This window comes from Oncorhynchus keta, unplaced genomic scaffold (assembly GCF_023373465.1).
Source record: "Oncorhynchus keta strain PuntledgeMale-10-30-2019 unplaced genomic scaffold, Oket_V2 Un_scaffold_6615_pilon_pilon, whole genome shotgun sequence".
NCBI classification, from domain to species: domain Eukaryota; kingdom Metazoa; phylum Chordata; class Actinopteri; order Salmoniformes; family Salmonidae; genus Oncorhynchus; species Oncorhynchus keta.
This window is the reverse complement of record NW_026290988.1, coordinates 73,463-95,199: the sequence shown is the minus strand read 5'-3', so window position 1 is coordinate 95,199 and position 21,737 is coordinate 73,463. Positions and strand designations below refer to the sequence as shown.

At 46.7% G+C, this 21,737-nt stretch overlaps 1 protein-coding gene and 5 long non-coding RNA genes across 10 annotated transcripts in view; 4 read left to right on the top strand and 2 right to left on the bottom strand.

Moving 5' to 3' along the window:
* The window catches only part of LOC127929335 (histone-lysine N-methyltransferase KMT5B-like), a 44,668-nt gene that overhangs the window by 17,198 nt on the left and 5,733 nt on the right, over positions 1–21,737 (top strand). Inside the window, exons 3-7 of the mRNA XM_052517311.1 lie at positions 1,658–1,805; positions 4,056–4,221; positions 10,304–10,413; positions 10,884–11,050; positions 11,491–11,510. Of these exons, the coding sequence (XP_052373271.1) occupies positions 1,658–1,805; positions 4,056–4,221; positions 10,304–10,413; positions 10,884–11,050; positions 11,491–11,510 (611 nt within the window). The remainder of the gene's footprint in view (positions 1–1,657; positions 1,806–4,055; positions 4,222–10,303; positions 10,414–10,883; positions 11,051–11,490; positions 11,511–21,737) is intronic.
* LOC127929339 (uncharacterized) lies at positions 2,367–3,214 on the bottom strand. Of its 2 annotated transcripts, none has more exons than XR_008134519.1 (3): positions 3,165–3,214; positions 2,801–2,982; positions 2,367–2,630 (listed from the first exon to the last, which is right to left on the bottom strand). It is a non-coding gene; the product is annotated as an uncharacterized LOC127929339 (long non-coding RNA). The 2 variants fall into 2 exon arrangements; XR_008134518.1 differs by lacking the exon at positions 3,165–3,214 and adding an exon at positions 3,077–3,144 and having other exon boundaries at positions 2,713–2,888.
* Positions 4,943–6,260, top strand: LOC127929340 (uncharacterized). Of its 2 annotated transcripts, none has more exons than XR_008134520.1 (3): positions 4,943–5,150; positions 5,481–5,592; positions 5,963–6,260. It is a non-coding gene; the product is annotated as an uncharacterized LOC127929340 (long non-coding RNA). The 2 variants fall into 2 exon arrangements; XR_008134521.1 differs by having other exon boundaries at positions 5,369–5,592.
* On the bottom strand, positions 13,864–15,065 carry LOC127929341 (uncharacterized). Its single transcript, XR_008134522.1, has 3 exons — positions 14,876–15,065; positions 14,175–14,249; positions 13,864–13,936 (listed from the first exon to the last, which is right to left on the bottom strand). It is a non-coding gene; the product is annotated as an uncharacterized LOC127929341 (long non-coding RNA).
* LOC127929337 (uncharacterized) lies at positions 16,075–17,943 on the top strand. Of its 2 annotated transcripts, XR_008134514.1 has the most exons (6): positions 16,075–16,481; positions 16,590–16,697; positions 16,798–16,847; positions 16,934–17,141; positions 17,234–17,791; positions 17,843–17,943. It is a non-coding gene; the product is annotated as an uncharacterized LOC127929337 (long non-coding RNA). The 2 variants fall into 2 exon arrangements; XR_008134515.1 differs by lacking the exons at positions 16,590–16,697; positions 16,798–16,847 and having other exon boundaries at positions 17,038–17,141.
* On the top strand, positions 19,351–21,551 carry LOC127929336 (uncharacterized). 2 transcript variants are annotated; one of them, XR_008134513.1, is made up of 5 exons: positions 19,351–19,668; positions 19,745–20,094; positions 20,869–20,918; positions 21,367–21,466; positions 21,517–21,551. It is a non-coding gene; the product is annotated as an uncharacterized LOC127929336 (long non-coding RNA). The 2 variants fall into 2 exon arrangements; XR_008134512.1 differs by having other exon boundaries at positions 20,869–20,968; positions 21,417–21,466; positions 21,517–21,541.

Here is a 21,737-nt window from a genome sequence, read left to right as displayed (position 1 = left end):
GCAGATTGTTGACATCTAGTGGAAGCCCTAGGAACTGCTGGTTTTTGGAAAAATGAGCCAGAAATTGTAGTTTTTCTAGGTGGCTCCCATTTTGGCTGTAGTGTTTCCAAGCGTGTGGAAGAGAGCGCGTTCTTTGGTATTTTTCTCTGGGAAAGACAATAACGTTTCTCCGTCTTAATTTTGTATTGTTTATTGACGTATCTAAGGTTTGATTTATAAACGTTGTTTGACTTGTTTGGAAAAGTTTATTGGTAACGTTTGGGATTAATTTTGTATGCATTTTGATGGAGGGAAACTGGGTGGATTATTGACTGAAGCGCGCCAGCTAAACTGAGTTTTTATGCATATAAAGAAGGACATTTATCGAACAAAAGGACCATTTGTGATGTATCTGGGACCTTTTGGAGTGCCAACAGAAGAAGATCTTCAAAGGTAAGGCATTTATTATATCGCTATTTCTTACTTTGGTGGCGCACCTGCCTGATTGAAATATGTTTTTCATGCTTTTGTATGCGGGGCGCTGTCCTCAGATAATCACATGGTGTAAAGCCTTTTTGAAATCTGGATTAACAAGAAGTTACACTTTATTTTTATGTATTACACTTGTGATTTTATGAACGTTAAATATTTATAATTCTGTAGTTTTGAATTTCTGCAATTTCACCGGATGTTGGCCAGGTGGGACGCTACTGTCTCACCTGCCATTTCACCGGATGTTGGCCAGGTGGGACGCTACTGTCTCACCTGCCATTTCACCGGATGTTGGCCAGGTGGGACGCTACTGTCTCACCTGCCATTTCACCGGATGTTGGCCAGGTGGGACGCTACTGTCTCACCTGCCATTTCACCGGATGTTGGCCAGGTGGGACGCTACGTCTCACCTGCCATTTCACCGGATGTTGGCCAGGTGGGACGCTACTGTCTCACCTGCCATTTCACCGGATGTTGGCCAGGTGGGACGCTACGGTCTCACCTGCCATTTCACCGGATGTTGGCCAGGTGGGACGCTACGGTCTCACCTGCCATTTCACCGGATGTTGGCCAGGTGGGACGCTACTGTCTCACCTGCCATTTCACCGGATGTTGGCCAGGTGGGACGCTACTGTCTCACCTGCCATTTCACCGGATGTTGGCCAGGTGGGACGCTACTGTCTCACCTGCCCATAAGAAGTTAACTAAATAAATCGGCGGTCAAATGTTGTCAATCTTTGCAGTGAATATAACAAATTAAAGGCATATTATTATTATTTATTATTTATATTAATTTTGAATGTAACATTGCTTATGATTTTATACTCCCAATTGTTATTCATTTTGTGGAAGAAAACATTTATAAATCATAATAATAATTTGACGAACGTCCACGTTGGTCCACAATTTAAATTATTTATTTTTACAAAATGTTTTTTTCTTGTTCTTTTTTAAATGAATTACAGTTGGGAGTATTAATCGTATTGTTAATCAATATTACATTACTCTTCACAATGCAAATAGTTAATAATAATATGACCGCCAAGACATGTTAAAATGGTTCCGAGTATGGTGTCCTCAAGCTTTTAAATATTGATTTGTGTGTTCCCCCGGAATGGAAAAGGTTGGGAACCGCTGGTCTTAGGGATAACTTCACCGTACTCATTTACTCTCATGTTTTTCCCAGGGTTCAGTGCGGCCAGCCTGGAGGCGGAGCGACGCTGTATCCCGTCCTCTGGGATGACCGCCAAGGAGCTGTGTGAGCACGATGACCTCACCACCAGCCTCATCCTCGACCCTTATCTGGGCTTCCAGACACACAAGATGAACACCAGGTCAGTCTGGGGCCTTAACCCTAACCTTAAACCTGACCCTCATCCTCAACCCTTATCTGGGCTTCCAGACACACAAGATGAACACCAGGTCAGTCTGGGACCTTAACCCTAACCTTAAACCTGACCCTCATTTCGACCCTTATCTGGGCTTCCAGACACACAAGATGAACACCAGGTCAGTCTGGGGCCTTAACCCTAACCTTAAACCTGACCCTCATCCTCACCCTTATCTGGGCTTAATAAGACACACAAGATGAACACCAGGTCAGTCTGGGGCCTTAACCCTAACCTTAAACCTGATTTGTGTGTTCCCCGGATGGAAAGGTCATCCTCAACCCTTCATCTGGTTTTCCCAGGGTTCAAGATGAACACCAGGTCAGTCTGGGGCCTTAACCCGTCCTCTGGGAACCTTAAAGCTGACCACTGACCTCACCACCAGCCTCATCCTCACCAGGTCAGTCTGGGGCCTTACCCCTTAAACCTGACCCTATCTGGGCTTCCAGACACACAAGATGAACACCAGGTCAGTCTGGGGCCTTAACCCTAACCTTAAACCTGACCCTCATCCTCGACCCTTATCTGGGCTTCCAGACACACAAGATGAACACCAGGTCAGTCTGGGGCCTTAACCCTAACCTTAAACCTGACCCTCATCCTCGACCCTTATCTGGGCTTCCAGACACACAAGATGAACACCAGGTCAGTCTGGGGCCTTAACCCTAACCTTAAACCTGACCCTCATCCTCAACCCTTATCTGGGCTTCCAGACACACAAGATGAACACCAGGTCAGTCTGGGGCCTTAACCCTAACCTTAAACCTGACCCTCATCCTCGACCCTTATCTGGGCTTCCAGACACACAAGATGAACACCAGGTCAGTCTGGGGCCTTAACCCTAACCTTAAACCTGACCCTCATCCTCGACCCTTATCTGGGCTTCCAGACACACAAGATGAACACCAGGTCAGTCTGGGGCCTTAACCCTAACCTTAAACCTGACCCTCATCCTCGACCCTTATCTGGGCTTCCAGACACACAAGATGAACACCAGGTCAGTCTGGGGCCTTAACCCTAACCTTAAACCTGACCCTGACCCTCATCCTCGACCCTTATCTGGGCTTCCAGACACACAAGATGAACACCAGGTCAGTCTGGGGCCTTAACCCTAACCTTAAACCTGACCCTGACCCTCATCCTCGACCCTTATCTGGGCTTCCAGACACACAAGATGAACACCAGGTCAGTCTGGGGCCTTAACCCTAACCTTAAACCTGACCCTCATCCTCGACCCTTATCTGGGCTTCCAGACACACAAGATGAACACCAGGTCAGTCTGGGGCCTTAACCCTAACCTTAAACCTGACCCTCATCCTCGACCCTTATCTGGGCTTCCAGACACACAAGATGAACACCAGGTCAGTCTGGGGCCTTAACCCTAACCTTAAACCTGACCCTGACCCTCATCCTCATCCAATACCTGGGCTTCCCTTGCTAAACTCTAGACTGATTTTAAAGAGTGTGAGATTTTGGCAATTAAACTCATGGATATCATTTTTATGTCTGTGTGCAGTTTGAAGGTTGCTAGCTAGCGTTTGCTCAATGACTTGATGTCTATGGAGTTCTAGTCATTGTGCTAACACTAGTTAGCCATGGGTCCTGCCTCATCTCCCCGCAGCGCGGTGGGCCTCGTCAGCGCGGTGGGGCGTATCACAGATTCCAGATGGTGTCGACATCATTACATTTTTCATTTGTTTTTTAAGTAGAATGTGTGTTTTAAAAAGTACCCAGAATATCTCTGCATCATTTGTGTGGTGTTTCCAGGCAACCTGTCTATATCCCAAACTGTATTTACAAAGCATCTCAAAGTAGGAGTGCTGGTCTAGGATCAGGTTCCCCCTCTTATTCAATAGGATTTAAAAGGCCAAACTGATCCCAGATCAGCACTCGGGGACACTGCGAATATGGACCCAGGCCTAGACCTCCTCTTTCCTCCTCTCTCATCACTGAGCCAGGTCTAGACCTCATCTCTGTCAGAGTGCTACTGTCTGGAAAAGCAGTATAGAAATCGAATCAATTGCAGTTACTCACAATGAGCACTATAGAATGATCAGGAAATGTTTTTGTATGTGAAATGTTGTCTCTTATTCACTTTATAGTCTTCCTTCTAGAACGTTTTGCTAGATAATATGAATGGTATTTGGAAACTGGAATGTTTTGTTGTTATCGACGACACCTGTGATGTCGTGACAGGTTTCGACCAATCAAGGGAAGACAGGAAGAGCTGAAGGAGATAATCGAGCGGTTCAAGAAGCACGACAACCTGGAGAAGGCTTTCAGAGCACTCACCTCTGGAGACTGGTCCAGACACCACTTCCTACACAAGTCTAAAGCCCAGGAGAAGCTCTTCAAACAGCACGTGAGATTACAACACCACAGAGTCACACATGACACCCGATGCCAGGTCACATACAGGACTCTGGTGAAAAGTAGTGCACTGTATCATTTGGGATGCACGTCCCACAAGTAGCAGGGTTGATAGTGAAACACATCTCTCTTATTGATGAGGTACTGGGCTGATTAATAGTCATTATGTAAGACAACACATATCTCTTATTGATGAGGTGCTGGGCTGATGAATAGTCATTATGTAAGACAACACATATCTCTTATTGATGAGGTGCTGGGCTGATTAATAGTCATTATGTAAGGCAACACATCTTATTGATGAGGTGCTGGGCTGATTAATAGTCATTATGTAAGGCAACACATATCTCTTATTGATGAGGTGCTGGGCTGATTAATAGTCATTATGTAAGGCAACACATATCTCTTATTGATGAGGTGCTGGGCTGATTAATAGTCATTATGTAAGGCAACACATATCTCTTATTGATGAGGTGCTGGGCTGATTAATAGTCATTATGTAAGGCAACACATATCTCTTATTGATGAGGTGCTGGGCTGATTAATAGTCATTATGTAAGGCAACACATATCTCTTATTGATGAGGTGCTGGGCTGATTAATAGTCATTATGTAAGGCAACACATATCTCTTATTGATGAGATGCTGGGCTGATTAATAGTCATTATGTAAGGCAACACATATCTCTTATTGATGGGGTGCTGGGCTGATTAATAGTCATTATGTAAGACAACACATATCTCTTATTGATGAGGTGCTGGGCTGATGAATAGTCATTATGTAAGGCAACACATATCTCTTATTGATGAGGTGCTGGGCTGATTAATAGTCATTATGTAAGGCAACACATATCTCTTATTGATGAGGTGCTGGGCTGATTAATAGTCATTATGTAAGGCAACACATATCTCTTATTGATGAGGTGCTGGGCTGATGAATAGTCATTATGTAAGGCAACACATCTCTTATTGATGAGGTGCTGGGCTGATTAATAGTCATTATGTAAGGCAACACATATCTCTTATTGATGAGGTGCTGGGCTGATTAATAGTCATTATGTAAGACAACACATATCTCTTATTGATGAGGTGCTGGGCTGATTAATAGTCATTATGTAAGGCAACACATCTTATTGATGAGGTGCTGGGCTGATTAATAGTCATTATGTAAGGCAACACATATCTCTTATTGATGAGGTGCTGGGCTGATGAATAGTCATTATGTAAGGCAACACATATCTCTTATTGATGAGGTGCTGGGCTGATTAATAGTCATTATGTAAGGCAACACATATCTCTTATTGATGAGGTGCTGGGCTGATTAATAGTCATTATGTAAGGCAACACATATCTCTTATTGATGAGGTGCTGGGCTGATTAATAGTCATTATGTAAGGCAACACATCTTATTGATGAGGTGCTGGGCTGATGAATAGTCATTATGTATCTTTATTGATGAGGTGCTGGGCTGATTAATAGTCATTATGTAAGGCAACACATATCTCTTATTGATGGGTGCTGGGCTGATTAATAGTCATTATGTAAGGCAACACATATCTCTTATTGATGAGGTGCTGGGCTGATTAATAGTCATTATGTAAGGCAACACATACCTCTTATTGATGAGGTGCTGGGCTGATGAATAGTCATTATGTAAGACAACACATCTTATTGATGAGGTGCTGGGCTGATTAATAGTCATTATATAAGGCAACACATATCTCTTATTGATGAGGTGCTGGGCTGATTAATAGTCATTATGTAAGGCAACACATATCTCTTATTGATGAGGTGCTGGGCTGATTAATAGTCATTATGTAAGGCAACACATATCTCTTATTGATGAGGTGCTGGGCTGATTAATAGTCATTATGTAAGGCAACACATATCTCTTATTGATGGGGTACTGGGCTGATGAACAGTCATTATGTAAGGCTCCCGGGTGCTACAGACCCTGGTTCGATTCCAGGCTGCAACACAGCCGTGATTGGGAGTCCGAATGGGGCGGCTCACAATTGGCCCGGCGCCGTTCAGGTTGGGGTTTGGCCCGGTGCCTTTCAGGTTAGGGTTTGGCCCGGTGTTGTTCAGGTTAGGGTTTGGCCCGGTGCCGTTCAGGTTAGGGTTTGGCCCGGTGCCGTTCAGGTTAGGGTTTGGCCCGGTGCCGTTCAGGTTGGGGTTTGGCCCGGGCGTCGTTCAGGTTGGGGTTTGGCCCCGGCGTCGTTCAGGTTAGTGTTTGGCCCGGGCGTCGTTCAGGTTAGGGTTTGGCCCCGGCGTCATTCAGGTTAGGGTTTGGCCCCGGCGTCATTCAGGTTGGGGTTTGGCCCCGGCGTCGTTCAGGTTGGGGTTTGGCCCCGGCGTCGTTCAGGTTAGGGTTTGGCCCCGGCGTCGTTCAGGTAAGGGTTTTGGCCCGGCGTCGTTCAGGATAGGGTTTGGCCCGGGCGTCGTTCAGGTTGGGCTTTGGCCCGGCGTCGTTCAGGTTAGGGTTTGGCCCGGCGTCGTTCAGGTTAGGGTTTGGCTCGGCGTCGTTCAGGTTGGTGTTTGGCCCCGGCGTCGTTCAGGTTAGGGTTTGGCCCCGGCGTCATTCAGGTTGGGGTTTGGCCCCGGCGTCGTTCAGGTTGGGGTTTGGCCCGGGCGTCGTTCAGGTTAGGGTTTGGCCCCGGCGTCGTTCAGGTTAGGGTTTGGCATTTCAGGTTAGGGTTTGGTCCGGGCGTCGTTCAGGTTGGGGTTTGGCCCCGGCGTCGTTCAGGTTAGGGTTTGGGGCTCGTTCAGGTTAGGGTTTGGCCCGGGCGTCGTTCAGGTTAGGGTTTGGCCCGGGTGTCGTTCAGGTTGGGCTTTGGCCCGGGTGTCGTTCAGGTTGGGCTTTGGCCCGGTGTTCAGGTGGGCTTTGGCCCGGCATTAGGATAGGGTTTGGCATTAGGTTAGGGTTTGGCCCGGGCAGGTTAGGGTTTGGCTCGGCATCATTCAGGTTGGGGTTTGGCCCGGGCGTCGTTCAGGTTGTGTTTGGCCCGGGCGTCGTTCAGGTTAGTGTTTGGCCCGGGCGTCGTTCAGGTTAGGGTTTGGCCCGGGCGTCATTCAGGTTAAGGTTTGGCCCGGGCGTCGTTCAGGTTAAGGTTTGGCTCTTCAGGTTAATTTGAGGTCGTTCAGGTTAGGGTTTGGCTCGGGCGTCGTTCAGGTTAGGGTTTGGCCCGGGCGTCGTTCAGGTAGGTTTTGGCCCGGGCGTCGTTCAGGTTAGGGTTTGGCCCGGGCGTCGTTCAGGTTAGGGTTTGGCCCGGGCGTCGTTCAGGTTAGGGTTTGGCAGGTTAGGGTTTGGCCCGGGCGTCGTTCAGGTTAGGGTTTGGCCCGGGCGTCTCAGGTTAGGGTTTGGCCCGGGCGTCGTTCAGGTTAGGGTTTGGGGGCGTCGTTCAGGTTAGGGTTTTATCGTTCAGGCCCGGGCGTCGTTCAGGTTAGGGTTTGGCCCGGGCGTCGTTCAGGTTAGGGTTTGGCCCGGCGTCGTTCAGGTTAGGGTTTGGCCCGGCGTCGTTCAGGTTGGGGTTTGGCCCGGCGTCGTTCAGGTTAGGGTTTGATGAGGTGCTGGGCTTTGGCCCGGGCGTCGTTCAGGTTAGGGTTTGGCCCGGGCGTCGTTCAGGTTAGGGTTTGGCCCGGGCGTCGTTCAGGTTAGTGTTTGGCCCGGGCGTCGTTCAGGTTAGGGTTTGGCCCGGGCGTCGTTCAGGTTAAGGTTTGGCCCGGGCGTCGTTCAGGTTAGGGTTTGGCCCGGGCGTGTTCAGGTTAGGTTTGGCCAGTCGTTCAGGTTAGGGTTGGCCCGGGCGTCGTTCAGGTTAGGTTTTGGCCCGGGCGTCGTTCAGGTTAGGGTTTGGTTAGGGTTTGGCCCGGGTCGTTCAGGTTAGGGTTTGGCCCGGGCGTCGTTCAGGTTAGGGTTTGGCCCGGGCGTCGTTCAGGTTAGGGTTTGGCCCGGGCGTCGTTCAGGTTAGGGTTTGGCCCGGGCGTCGTTCAGGTTGGGTTTGGCCCGGGCGTCGTTCAGGTTAGGGTTTGGCCCGGGCGTCGTTCAGGTTTGGCCCCGGGTTTGGCCCGGGGTTTGGCGTCGTTCAGGTTAGGGTTTGGCCCGGGCGTCGTTCAGGTTAGGGTTTGGCCCGGTTAGGGTTTGGCTCGGCGTCGTTCAGGTTAGGGTTTGGCCCGGGCGTCGTTCAGGTTAGGGTTTGGCCCCGGCGTCGTTCAGGTTAGGGTTTGGCCCGGGCGTCGTTCAGGTTAGGGTTTGGCCCGGGCGTCGTTCAGGTTAGGGTTTGGCCCGGGCGTCGTTCAGGTTAGGGTTTGGCCCGGGTGTCGTTCAGGTTAGGGTTTGGCCCGGGCGTCGTTCAGGTTAGGGTTTGGCCCGGGCGTCGTTCAGGTTAGGGTTTGGCCCGGCGTCGTTCAGGTTAGGGTTTGGCCCGGGCGTCGTTCAGGTTAGGGTTTGGCCCGGGCGTCGTTCAGGTTAGGGTTTGGCCCGGGCGTCGTTCAGGTTAGGGTTTGGCCCGGGCGTCGTTCAGGTTAGGGTTTGGCCCGGGCGTCGTTCAGGTTAGGGTTTGGCCCGGGCGTCGTTCAGGTTAGGGTTTGGCCCGGGCGTCGTTCAGGTTAGGGTTTGGCCCGGGCGTCGTTCAGGTTAGGGTTTGGCCCGGGCGTCGTTCAGGTTAGGGTTTGGCCCGGGCGTCGTTCAGGTTGGGCTTTGGCCCGGCGTCGTTCAGGTTAGGGTTTGGCCCGGGCGTCGTTCAGGTTAGGGTTTGGCCCGGCGTCGTTCAGGTTAGGGTTTGGCCCGGGCGTCGTTCAGGTTGGGGTTTGGCCCGGGCGTCGTTCAGGTTAGGGTTTGGCCCGGGCGTCGTTCAGGTTAGGGTTTGGCCCGGGCGTCGTTCAGGTTAGGGTTTGGCCCGGGCGTCGTTCAGGTTAGGGTTTGGCCCGGGCGTCGTTCAGGTTAGGGTTTGGCCCGGGCGTCGTTCAGGTTAGGGTTTGGCCCGGGCGTCGTTCAGGTTAGGGTTTGGCCCGGGCGTCGTTCAGGTTAGGGTTTGGCCCGGGCGTCGTTCAGGTTAGGGTTTGGCCCGGGCGTCGTTCAGGTTAGGGTTTGGCCCGGGCGTCGTTCAGGTTAGGGTTTGGCCCGGGCGTCGTTAGGGTTTGGCCCGGGCGTCGTTCAGGTTAGGGTTTGGCCCGGGCGTCGTTCAGGTTAGGGTTTGGCCCGGGCGTCCCGGGCGTCGTTCAGGTTAGGGTTTGGCCCGGGCGTCGTTCAGGTTAGGTTAGGGTTTGGCCCGGGCGTCGTTCAGGTTAGGGTTTGGCCCGGGCGTCGTTCAGGTTAGGGTTTGGCCCGGGCGTCGTTCAGGTTAGGGTTTGGCCCGGGCGTCGTTCAGGTTAGGGTTTGGCCCGGGCGTCGTTCAGGTTAGGGTTTGGCCCGGGCGTTAGGTTAGGGTTTGGCCCGGGCGTCGTTCAGGTTAGGGTTTGGCCCGGGCGTCGTTCAGGTTAGGGTTTGACCCGGGCGTCGTTCAGGTTAGGGTTTGACCCGGGCGTCGTTCAGGTTAGGGTTTGACCCGGGCGTCTTGACCCGGGCGTTCATTGTAATATAGGAATTTGTTCTTAACTGGGACCAGTCAGGTTAGGGTTTGGCTCAAAGTGGGCCCAGCCTAAAACCCCAAACAGCAAACAATCAGGTTAGGGTTTGGGCCAAAACCTAGCGTCGTTCAGGTTAGGGTTTGGCCCGGGCGTCGTTCAGGTTAGGGTTTGGCCCGGCGTCGTTCAGGTTAGGGTTTGGGGACAGCAAGGAGCCCTGGGGCCGTTCTGGAGCAGTTATGGCCAGTGGACTGGGGACCAAGGGCCTCATGTCGGTTCAGGTTAGGTCTTGACCCGGGCGTAGGCAGTCATTGTAATATAGGAATTTGTTCTTAACTGACTTGACCAGTTAAACCAAGGTTCAATGAATAATACTAAATGAAGTCGAGTTTCTCTGCACCAATCAACTGATCCAACAACAGATCTTTTATTAGGTTGGTTTTCCACAAGATCCAGTCCCTTCTTTTCCTTGTAACTTTGTTTGTTTGTTTGTTTGTTTTCCATTTTGTTCCAGGTGTTTGTGTATCTGCGGATGTTTGCGGCTGACAGTGGGTTTGAGATTCTGCCGTGTAACCGCTACTCCTCTGAGCAGAACGGAGCCAAGATCGTGGCCACAAAGGAATGGTGAGGAACGCTGGGTTTTCTTCTTCTTCTTCTTCTTCACACTTCCTGTTGTTCTGACATCATCGTCGTCATTGAAATGGACCGACCGTCACACTTCCTGTTGTTCTGACATCATCGTCGTCATTGTAATGGACCGACCGTCACACTTCCTGTTGTTCTGACATCATCGTCGTCATTGTAATGGACCGACCGTCACACTTCCTGTTGTTCTGACATCATCATCGTCATTGAAATGGACCTTTCATTCTTTCTCTTTCTTTATTTCTCTCTCTCTTTCTTTATTTCTCTCTCTCTTTCTTTCTTTATTTCTCTCTTTATTTCTCTCTTTATTTCTCTTCCTTTATTTCTTTCTTTCTTTATTTCTCTTTCTCTCTTTCTTTATTTCTTTATTTCTCTCTTTATTTCTCTCTCTTTATTTCTCTCTCTCGTTCTCTTCCTTTATTTCTCTCTTTCTTTCTCTTGTACTTCAGGAAAAGGAACGATAAGATTGAGTACTTGGTGGGCTGCATCGCCGAGCTGTCGGAGAGCGAGGAGAACATGCTGCTGCGTCACGGGGAGAATGACTTCAGTGTCATGTACTCGACACGCAAGAACTGTGCTCAGCTGTGGCTGGGGCCTGCAGCCTTCATCAACCACGGTACGTCAGTCTCCACTGCCAACACAGTACAGGTTGTCATTGGAAATATCAACGGGATCTTCATTCACTTACCTGTATAAATTACTACACCACATTTTAAATGAATCAAAATATAACAAGTAAAACAGACTTACATGAAAAAAAATACAGCCAGCACTCCCAAATAGAGTTTACCCATAGATGTATTCTGGGTAGTTACAATGGACATATTTATTCTGGACAGTTACAATGGATGTTTGGGTCCGTCTCCAACACGGAAACAGATAATAGGTGTTTAATATCAGACCCTGGTCTAAAGTAGTGCACTAAATAAGTACTAGGGTGCCGTTTGGGGCGTGACCCTTTGTCAAGTGTTCCAGAAGAACAATTGAAGTTATGCTGCAGTCTCTCTCTGTGAGGAAACTAGGATCCTAATCTTCTGTGTTGCTTTGTTTTTTCAGATTGCCGGCCAAATTGCAAGGTGAGTGTGACGAAGCCCAGGGCTCAATACAATAGGCTGCTACCCTTGGTGAGAGGTGATGAAGCCCAGGGCTCAATACAATAGGCTGCTACCCTTGGTGAGAGTGACAAAGCCCAGGGCTCAATACAATAGGCTGCTACCCTTGGTGAGAGTGATGAAGCCCCCAGGGCTCAATACAATAGGCTGCTACCCTTGGTGAGAGTGACGAAGCCCAGGGCTCAATACAATAGGCTGCTACCCTTGGTGAGAGTGACGAAGCCCAGGGCTCAATACAATAGGCTGCTACCCTTGGTGAGAGTGACGAAGCCCCCAGGGCTCAATACAATAGGCTGCTACCCTTGGTGAGAGTGACGAAGCCCAGGGCTCAATACAATAGGCTGCTACCCTTGGTGAGAGTGATGAAGCCCAGGGCTCAATACAATAGGCTGCTACCCTTGGTGAGTGTGACGAAGCCCAGGGCTCAATACAATAGGCTGCTACCCTTGGTGAGAGTGACGAAGCCCAGGGCTCAATACAATAGGCTGCTACCCTTGGTGAGAGTGACGAAGCCCAGGGCTCAATACAATAGGCTGCTACCCTTGGTGAGAGTGACTAAGCCCAGGGCTCAATACAATAGGCTGCTACCCTTGGTGAGAGTGACGAAGCCCAGGGCTCAATACAATAGGCTGCTACCCTTGGTGAGAGTGAAGCCCCCAGGGCTCAATACAATAGGCTGCTACCCTTGGTGAGAGTGACGAAGCCCAGGGCTCAATACAATAGGCTGCTACCCTTGGTGAGAGTGACAAAGCCCAGGGCTCAATATAATAGGCTCCTTGGTGAATACAAGTGCTAGGCTGCTACCCTTGGTGAGTGTGACCTCAATACAATAGGCTGCTACCCTTGGTGAGTGATCAATACAATAGGCTGCTACCCTTGGTGAGAGTGACAAAGGGGCTCAATACAATAGGCTGCTACCCTTGGTGAGTGTGACGAAGCCCAGTGCTCAATACTATAGGCTGCTACCCTTGGTGAGGTGATGAAGCCCCCAGGGCTCAATACAATAGGCTGCTACCCTTGGTGAGTGTGACGAAGCCCAGGGCTCAATACAATAGGCTGCTACCCTTGGTGAGAGTGACGAAGCCCAGGGCTCAATACAATAGGCTGCTACCCTTGGTGAGAGCGACGAAGCCCAGGGCTCAATACAATAGGCTGCTACCCTTGGTGTGGAATGAGGTTAACACAATATACTTGGTGTATTGATTAAGATGGCAGAAAGAGGGTGGTTCACACACAGACAATAAAATATATTATTATTTGTAATTTGTAATTTTTTCTTTCTTGGTGACAACAAAAGATTGGTAAATCACACCTTAAAGTTGTGACTGGAAATGTTTATTTCATTAAAAGTTTTTAATAATTTTCCTTTGCTTTGAATGGTTCCCTTCAGTGTTTGGAATCTGCTTCCCACCTGTGATTAAAGGTGACCTCAGGGTCCATATTTATAAAGTGATGATTTTAGGATCGTGTCCTTCCCCTCCATATGATCGTATTCATCAAATTGTATTTTGTCATATGCGCCGAATGCAACCGGTACCCAGCACCGTTAAATGCCCCGTTACCCAGCACCGTTAAATGCCCCGTTACCCAGCACCGTTAAATGCCCCGTTACCCAGCACCGTTAAATGCCCCGTTACCCAGCACGTTAAATGCCCCGTTACCCAGCACCGTTAAATGCACCGTTAAATGCACCGTTACCCAGCACCGTTAAATGCCCGTTACCCAGCACCGTTAAATGCCCGTTACCCAGCACCGTTAAATGCCCCGTTACCCAGCACCGTTAAATGCCCGTTACCCAGCACCGTTAAATGCCCCGTTACCCAGCACCGTTAAATGCCCGTTACCCAGCACCGTTAAATGCCCGTTAAAAATGCACCGTTATGCCCGTTACCCAGCACCGTTAAATGCCCGTTACCCAGCACCGTTACCCAGCACCGTTAAATGCCCGTTACCCAGCACTGTTAAATGCCCCGTTACCCAGCACCGTTAAATGCCCGTTACCCAGCACCGTTAAATGCACCGTTGCCCAGCACCTTTAAATGCCCGTTACCCAGCACCGTTAAATGCCCGTTACCCAGCACCGTTAAATGCACCGTTACCCAGCACCGTTAAATGCACCGTTACCCAGCACAGTTAAATGCCCACCCAGCACCGTTAAATGCACCGTTACCCAGCACCGTTAAATGCCCGTTACCCAGCACCGTTAAATGCCCGTTAAACCGTTAAATGCACCGTTAAATGCCCGTACCCAGCACCGTTAAATGCCCGTTACCCAGCACTGTTAAATGCCCGTTACCCAGCACCGTTAAATGCCCCGTTAAATGCCCCGTTACCCAGCACCGTTAAATGCACCGTTACCCAGCACCGTTAAATGCACCGTTACCCAGCACCTTTAAATGCCCGTTACCCAGCACCGTTAAATGCCCCGTTACCCAGCACCGTTAAATGCACCGTTACCCAGCACCGTTAAATGCACCGTTAAGCATTAAATGCACCGTTACCCAGCACAGTTAAATGCACCGTTACCCAGCACCGTTAAATGCACCGTTAAACCGTTAAATGCACCGTTACCCAGCACCTTTAAATGCCCCGTTACCCAGCACCGTTAAATGCCCCGTTACCCAGCACCGTTAAATGCACCGTTACCCAGCACCGTTAAATGCACCGTTACCCAGCACCGTTAAATGCACCGTTACCCAGCACCTTTAAATGCCCGTTACCCAGCACCTTTAAATGCCCGTTACCCAGCACCGTTAAATGCACCGTTAAATGCACCGTTAAATGCCCGTTACCCAGCACCGTTAAATGCCCTATATAGTTACCCAGCACCGTTAAATGCCCCAGCACCGTTAAATGCATGCACCGTTACCCAGCACCGTTAAATGCACCGTTACCCAGCACCTTTAAATGCCCGTTACCCAGCACCGTTAAATGCACCGTTAAATGCACCGTTAAATGCACCCAAATCCAGCACCTTTAAATGCCCCGTTACCCAGCACCTTTAAATGCCCCGTTACCCAGCACCGTTAAATGCACCATTACCCAGCACCGTTAAATGCACCGTTACCCAGCACCGTTAAATGCACCGTTACCCAGCACCGTTAAATGCCCCGTTACCCAGCACCGTTAAATGCCCCGTTACCCAGCACCGTTAAATGCACCGTTAAATGCACCGTTACCCAGCACCGTTAAATGCACCGTTACCCAGCACCGTTAAATGCCCGTTACCCAGCACCGTTAAATGCACCGTTACCCAGCACCGTTAAATGCACCCAGCACCGTTAAATGCACCGTTACCCAGCACCGTTAAATGCACCGTTACCCAGCACCTTTAAATGCCCCGTTACCCAGCACCGTTAAATGCCCCGTTACCCAGCACCGTTAAATGCACCGTTACCCAGCACCGTTAAATGCACCGTTACCCAGCACCGTTAAATGCACCGTTACCCAGCACCTTTAAATGCCCCGTTACCCAGCACCGTTAAATGCACCGTTAAATGCACCGTTAAATGCACCGTTACCCAGCACCTTTAAATGCCCCGTTACCCAGCACCGTTAAATGCCCGTTACCCAGCACCGTTAAATGCACCGTTACCCAGCACCGTTAAATGCACCGTTACCCAGCACCGTTAAATGCACCGTTACCCAGCACCGTTAAATGCACCGTTAAATGCACCGTTACCCAGCACCTTTAAATGCCCGTTAAGCACCTTTAAATGCCCGTTACCCAGCACCGTTAAATGCACCGTTAAATGCACCGTTAAATGCACCGTTACCCAGCACCGTTAAATGCACCGTTACCCAGCACCTTTAAATGCCCCGTTACCCAGCACCGTTAAATGCCCCGTTACCCAGCACCGTTAAATGCACCGTTAAATGCACCGTTACCCAGCACCGTTAAATGCACCGTTAAATGCCCCTACCCAGCACCGTTAAATGCACCGTTAAATGCACCGTTAAATGCCCCGTTACCCAGCACCTTTAAATGCACCGTTACCCAGCACCTTTAAATGCCCCGTTACCCAGCACCGTTAAATGCCCCGTTACCCAGCACCGTTAAATGCACCGTTAAATGCACCGGTACCCAGCACCGTTAAATGCACCGTTAAATGCACCGTTACCCAGCACCGTTAAATGCCCCGGTACCCAGCACCTTTAAATGCCCCGGTACCCAGCACCGTTAAATGCCCCGGTACCCAGCACCTTTAAATGCCCCGGTACCCAGCACCGTTAAATGCCCCGGTACCCAGCACCGTTAAATGCACCGGTACCCAGCACCTTTATCCAGCACCGTTAAATGCACCGGTACCCAGCACCGTTAAATGCACCGGTACCCAGCACCGTTAAATGCACCGTTACCCAGCAACGTTAAATGCACCGGTACCCAGCACCGTTAAATGCACCGGTACCCAGCACCTATCTTACCATTAAATGCTTAATTATAAGCCCTGAACCAACGATGCAGTTTTAACAAAATAAACTAAAGAGAAAATAACAATAACAAGGTAATATACATGGGTACCAATTCAGTGTGCGGAGGGTACAGGCTAGTCAAGGTACTTTGTACATGTAGGTAGGGGTAAAGTGTCTATATATAGATAATAAACAGACAGTAACAGTAGTGTAGGTAGGGGTAAAGTGTCTATATATAGATAATAAACAGTAACAGTAGTGTAGGTAGGGGTAAAGTGTCTATATATAGATAATAAACAGACAGTAACAGTAGTGTAGGTAGGGGTAAAGTGTCTATATATAGATAATAAACAGTAACAGTAGTGTAGGTAGGGGTAAAGTGTCTATATATAGATAATAAACAGACAGTAACAGTAGTGTAGGTAGGGGTAAAGTGTCTATATATAGATAATAAACAGTAACAGTAGTGTAGGTAGGGGTAAAGTGACTATATATAGATAATAAACAGTAACAGTAGTGTAGGTAGGGGTAAAGTGTCTATATATAGATAATAAACAGACAGTAACAGTAGTGTAGGTAGGGGTAAAGTGTCTATATATAGATAATAAACAGACAGTAACAGTAGTGTAGGTAGGGGTAAAGTGACTATATATAGATAATAAACAGACAGTAACAGTAGTGTAGGTAGGGGTAAAGTGACTATATATAGATAATAAACAGACAGTAACAGTAGTGTAGGTAGGGGTAAAGTGTCTATATATAGATAATAAACAGTAACAGTAGTGTAGATAGGGGTAAAGTGACTATATATAGATAATAAACAGTAACAGTAGTGTAGGTAGGGGTAAAGTGACTATATATAGATAATAAACAGTAACAGTAGTGTAGGTAGGGGTAAAGTGACTATATAGATAATAAACAGATAATAAAAGTGACTATATATAGATAATAAACAGACAGTAACAGTAGTGTAGGTAGGGGTAAAGTGACTATATATAGATAATAAACAGACAGTAACAGTAGTGTAGGTAGGGGTAAAGTGTCTATATATAGATAATAAACAGTAACAGTAGTGTAGGTAGGGGTAAAGTGACTATATATAGATAATAAACAGTAACAGTAGTGTAGGTAGGGGTAAAGTGACTATATATAGATAATAAACAGACAGTAACAGTAGTGTAGGTAGGGGTAAAGTGACTAAATAGATAATAAACAGTAACAGTAGTGTAGGTAGGGGTAAAGTATATAGATAATAAACAGTAACAGTAGTGTAGGTAGGGGTAAAGTGACTATATATAGATAATAAACAGTAACAGTAGTGTAGGTAGGGGTAAAGTGACTATATATAGATAATAAACAGTAACAGTAGTGTAGGTAGGGGTAAAGTGACTATATATAGATAATAAACAGTAACAGTAGTGTAGGTAGGGGTAAAGTGACTATATATAGATAATAAACAGACAGTAACAGTAGTGTAGGTAGGGGTAAAGTGACTATATATAGATAATAAACAGTAACAGTAGTGTAGGTAGGGGTAAAGTGACTATATATAGATAATAAACAGTAACAGTAGTGTAGGTAGGGGTAAAGTGACTATATATAGATAATAAACAGACAGTAACAGTAGTGTAGGTAGGGGTAAAGTGACTATATATAGATAATAAACAGTAACAGTAGTGTAGGTAGGGGTAAAGTGACTATATATAGATAATAAACAGTAACAGTAGTGTAGGTAGGGGTAAAGTGACTATATATAGATAATAAACAGTAACAGTAGTGTAGGTAGGGGTAAAGTGACTATATATAGATAATAAACAGTAACAGTAGTGTAGGTAGGGGTAAAGACTATATATAATAATAAACAGACAGTAACAGTAGTGTAGGTAGGGGTAAAGTGACTATATATAGATAATAAACAGTAACAGTAGTGTAGGTAGGGGTAAAGTGACTATATATAGATAATAAACAGTAACAGTAGTGTAGGTAGGGGTAAAGTGACTTATATAGATAATAAACAGACAGTAACAGTAGTATAGGTAGGTAGGGGTAAAGTGACTATAGGTAGGGTAAAGATAATAAACAGACAGTAACAGTAGTATAGGTAGGGGTAAAGTGACTATACAGACAGTAACAGTAGTAGTGTAGGTAGGGGTAAAGTGACTATATATAGATCATAAACAGTAACAGTTGAGTAGGTAGGGGTAAAGTGACTATATAAAGGTGTTTAATGAATCTAACTGTTTTAGTTGTGTGTCTAGATGGCTGAAGGTGTTAAATGAGTGTCTTGGTGTTTTAGTTGTGTGTCTAGATGGCTGAAGGTGTTAAATGAGTGTCTTGGTGTTTTAGTTGTGTGTCTAGATGGCTGAAGGTGTTAAATGAGTGTATTGGTGTTTTAGTTGTGTGTCTAGATGGCTGAAGGTGTTAATTAGTGTCTCGGTGTTTTAGTTGAGTGTCTAGATGGCTGAAGGTGTTAAATGAGTGTCTTGGTGTTTTAGTTGTGTGTCTAGATGGCTGAAGGTGTTAAATGAGTGTCTTGGTGTTTTAGTTGTGTGTCTAGATGGCTGAAGGTGTTAAATGAGTGTCTTGGTGTTTTAGTTGTGTGTCTAGATGGCTGAAGGTGTTAAATGAGTGTCTTGGTGTTTTAGTTGTGTATGTCTTGGTGTTTTAGTTGTGTGTCTAGATGGCTGAAGGTGTTAAATGAGTGTCTTGGTGTTTTAAGGCTGTGTAAATGAGTGTCTTGGTGTTTTAGTTGTGTGTCTAGATGGCTGAAGGTGTTAAATGAGTGTCTTGGTGTTTTAGTTGTGTGTCTAGATGGCTGAAGGTGTTAAATGAGTGTCTTGGTGTTTTAGTTGTGTGTCTAGATGGCTGAAGGTGTTAAATGAGTGTCTTGGTGTTTTAGTTGTGTGTCTAGATGGCTGAAGGTGTTAAATGAGTGTCTTGGTGTTTTAGTTGTGTGTCTAGATGGCTGAAGGTGTTAAATGAGTGTCTTGGTGTTTTAGTTGTGTGTCTAGATGGCTGAAGGTGTTAAATGAGTGTCTTGGTGTTTTAGTTGTGTGTGTCTAGATGGCTGAAGGTGTTAAATGAGTGTCTTGGTGTTTTAGTTGTGTGTCTAGATGGCTGAAGGTGTTAAATGAGTGTCTTGGTGTTTTAGTTGTGTGTCTAGATGGCTGAAGGTGTTAAATGAGTGTCTTGTGTTTTAGTTGTGTTGGCTGAGGTGTGAGTGTCTTGGTGTTTTAGTTGTGTGTCTAGATGGCTGAAGGTGTTAAATGAGTGTCTTGGTGTTTTAGTTGTGTGTCTAGATGGCTGAAGGTGTTAAATGAGTGTCTTGGTGTTTTAGTTGTGTGTCTAGATGGCTGAAGGTGTTAAATGAGTGTCTTGGTGTTTTAGTTGTGTGTCTAGATGGCTGAAGGTGTTAAATGAGTGTCTTGGTGTTTTAGTTGTGTGTCTAGATGGCTGAAGGTGTTAAATGAGTGTCTTGGTGTTTTAGTTGTGTGTCCAGATGGCTGAAGGTGTTAAATGAGTGTCTTGGTGTTTTAGTTGTGTGTCCAGATGGCTGAAGGTGTTAAATGAGTGTCTTGGTGTTTTAGTTGTGTGTCTAGATGGCTGAAGGTGTTAAATGAGTGTCTTGGTGTTTTAGTTGTGTATCTAGATGGCTGAAGGTGTTAAATGAGTGTCTTGGTGTTTTAGTTGTGTGTCTAGATGGCTGAAGGTGGCTGTCTTGGTGTTTTAGGGCTGAAGGTGTTAAATGAGTGTCTTGGTGTTTTAATGTGTCTAGATGGCTGAAGGTGTTAAATGAGTGTCTTGGTGTTTTAGTTGTGTGTCCAGATGGCTGAAGGTGTTAAATGAGTGTCTTGGTGTTTTAGTTGTGTGTCCAGATGGCTGAAGGTGTTAAATGAGTGTCTTGGTGTTTTAGTTGTGTGTCCAGATGGCTGAAGGTGTTAAATGAGTGTCTTGGTGTTTTAGTTGTGTGTCCAGATGGCTGAAGGTGTTAAATGAGTGTCTTGGTGTTTTAGTTGTGTATCTAGATGGCTGAAGGTGTTAAATGAGTGTCTTGGTGTTTTAGTTGTGTGTCCAGATGGCTGAAGGTGTTAAATGAGTGTCTTGGTGTTTTAGTTGTGTGTCTAGATGGCTGAAGGTGTTAAATGAGTGTCTTGGTGTTTTAGTTGTGTGTCTAGATGGCTGAAGGTGTTAAATGAGTGTCTTGGTGTTTTAGTTGTGTGTCTAGATGGCTGAAGGTGTTAAATGAGTGTCTTGGTGTTTTAGTTGTGTGTCTAGATGGCTGAAGGTGTTAAATGAGTGTCTTGGTGTTTTAGTTGTGTGTCTAGATGGCTGAAGGTGTTAAATGAGTGTCTTGGTGTTTTAGTTGTGTGTCTAGATGGCTGAAGGTGTTAAATGAGTGTCTTGGTGTTTTAGTTGTGTGTCTAGATGGCTGAAGGTGTTAAATGAGTGTCTTGGTGTTTTAGTTGTGTTGGCTGAAGGTGTTAAATGAGTGTCTTGGTGTTTTAGTTGTGTGGTGTTAAATGAGTGTCTTGGTGTTTTAGTTGTCTAGATGGCTGAAGGTGTTAAATGAGTGTCTTGGTGTTTTAGTTGTGTGTCTAGATGGCTGAAGGTGTTAAATGAGTGTCTTGGTGTTTTAGTTGTGTGTCTAGATGGCTGAAGGTGTTAAATGAGTGTCTTGGTGTTTTAGTTGTGTGTCTAGATGGCTGAAGGTGTTAAATGAGTGTCTTGGTGTTTTAGTTGTGTGTCCTAGATGGCTGAAGGTGTTAAATGAGTGTCTTGGTGTTTTAGTTGTGTGTCAGATGGCTGAAGGTGTTAAATGAGTGTCTTGGTGTTTTAGTTGTGTGTCTAGATGGCTGAAGGTGTTAAATGAGTGTCTTGGTGTTTTAGTTGTGTGTCTAGATGGCTGAAGGTGTTAAATGAGTGTCTTGGTGTTTTAGTTGTGTGTCCAGATGGCTGAAGGTGTTAAATGAGTGTCTTGGTGTTTTAGTTGTGTGTCCAGATGGCTGAAGGTGTTAAATGAGTGTCTTGGTGTTTTAGTTGTGTGTCTAGATGGCTGAAGGTGTTAAATGAGTGTCTTGGTGTTTTAGTTGTGTGTCTAGATGGCTGAAGGTGTTAAATGAGTGTCTTGGTGTTTTAGTTGTGTGTCTAGATGGCTGAAGGTGTTAAATGAGTGTCTTGGTGTTTTAGTTGTGTGTCTAGATGGCTGAAGGTGTTAAATGAGTGTCTTGGTGTTTTAGTTGTGTGTCTAGATGGCTGAAGGTGTTAAATGAGTGTCTTGGTGTTTTAGTTGTGTCTAGATGGCTGAAGGTGTTAAATGAGTGTCTTGGTGTTTTAGTTGTGTGTCTAGATGGCTGAAGGTGTTAAATGAGTGTCTTGGTGTTTTAGTTGTGTGTCTAGATGGCTGAAGGTGTTAAATGAGTGTCTTGGTGTTTTAGTTGTGTGTCTAGATGGCTGAAGGTGTTAAATGAGTGTCTTGGTGTTTTAGTTGTGTGTCCAGATGGCTGAAGGTGTTAAATGAGTGTCTTGGTGTTTTAGTTGTGTGTCTGGATGGCTGAAGGTGTTAAATGAGTGTCTTGGTGTTTTAGTTGTGTGTCTAGATGGCTGAAGGTGTTAAATGAGTGTCTTGGTGTTTTAGTTGTGTGTCTAGATGGCTGAAGGTGTTAAATGAGTGTCTTGGTGTTTTAGTTGTGTGTCTAGATGGCTGAAGGTGTTAAATGAGTGTCTTGGTGTTTTAGTTGTGTGTCCAGATGGCTGAAGGTGTTAAATGAGTGTCTTGGT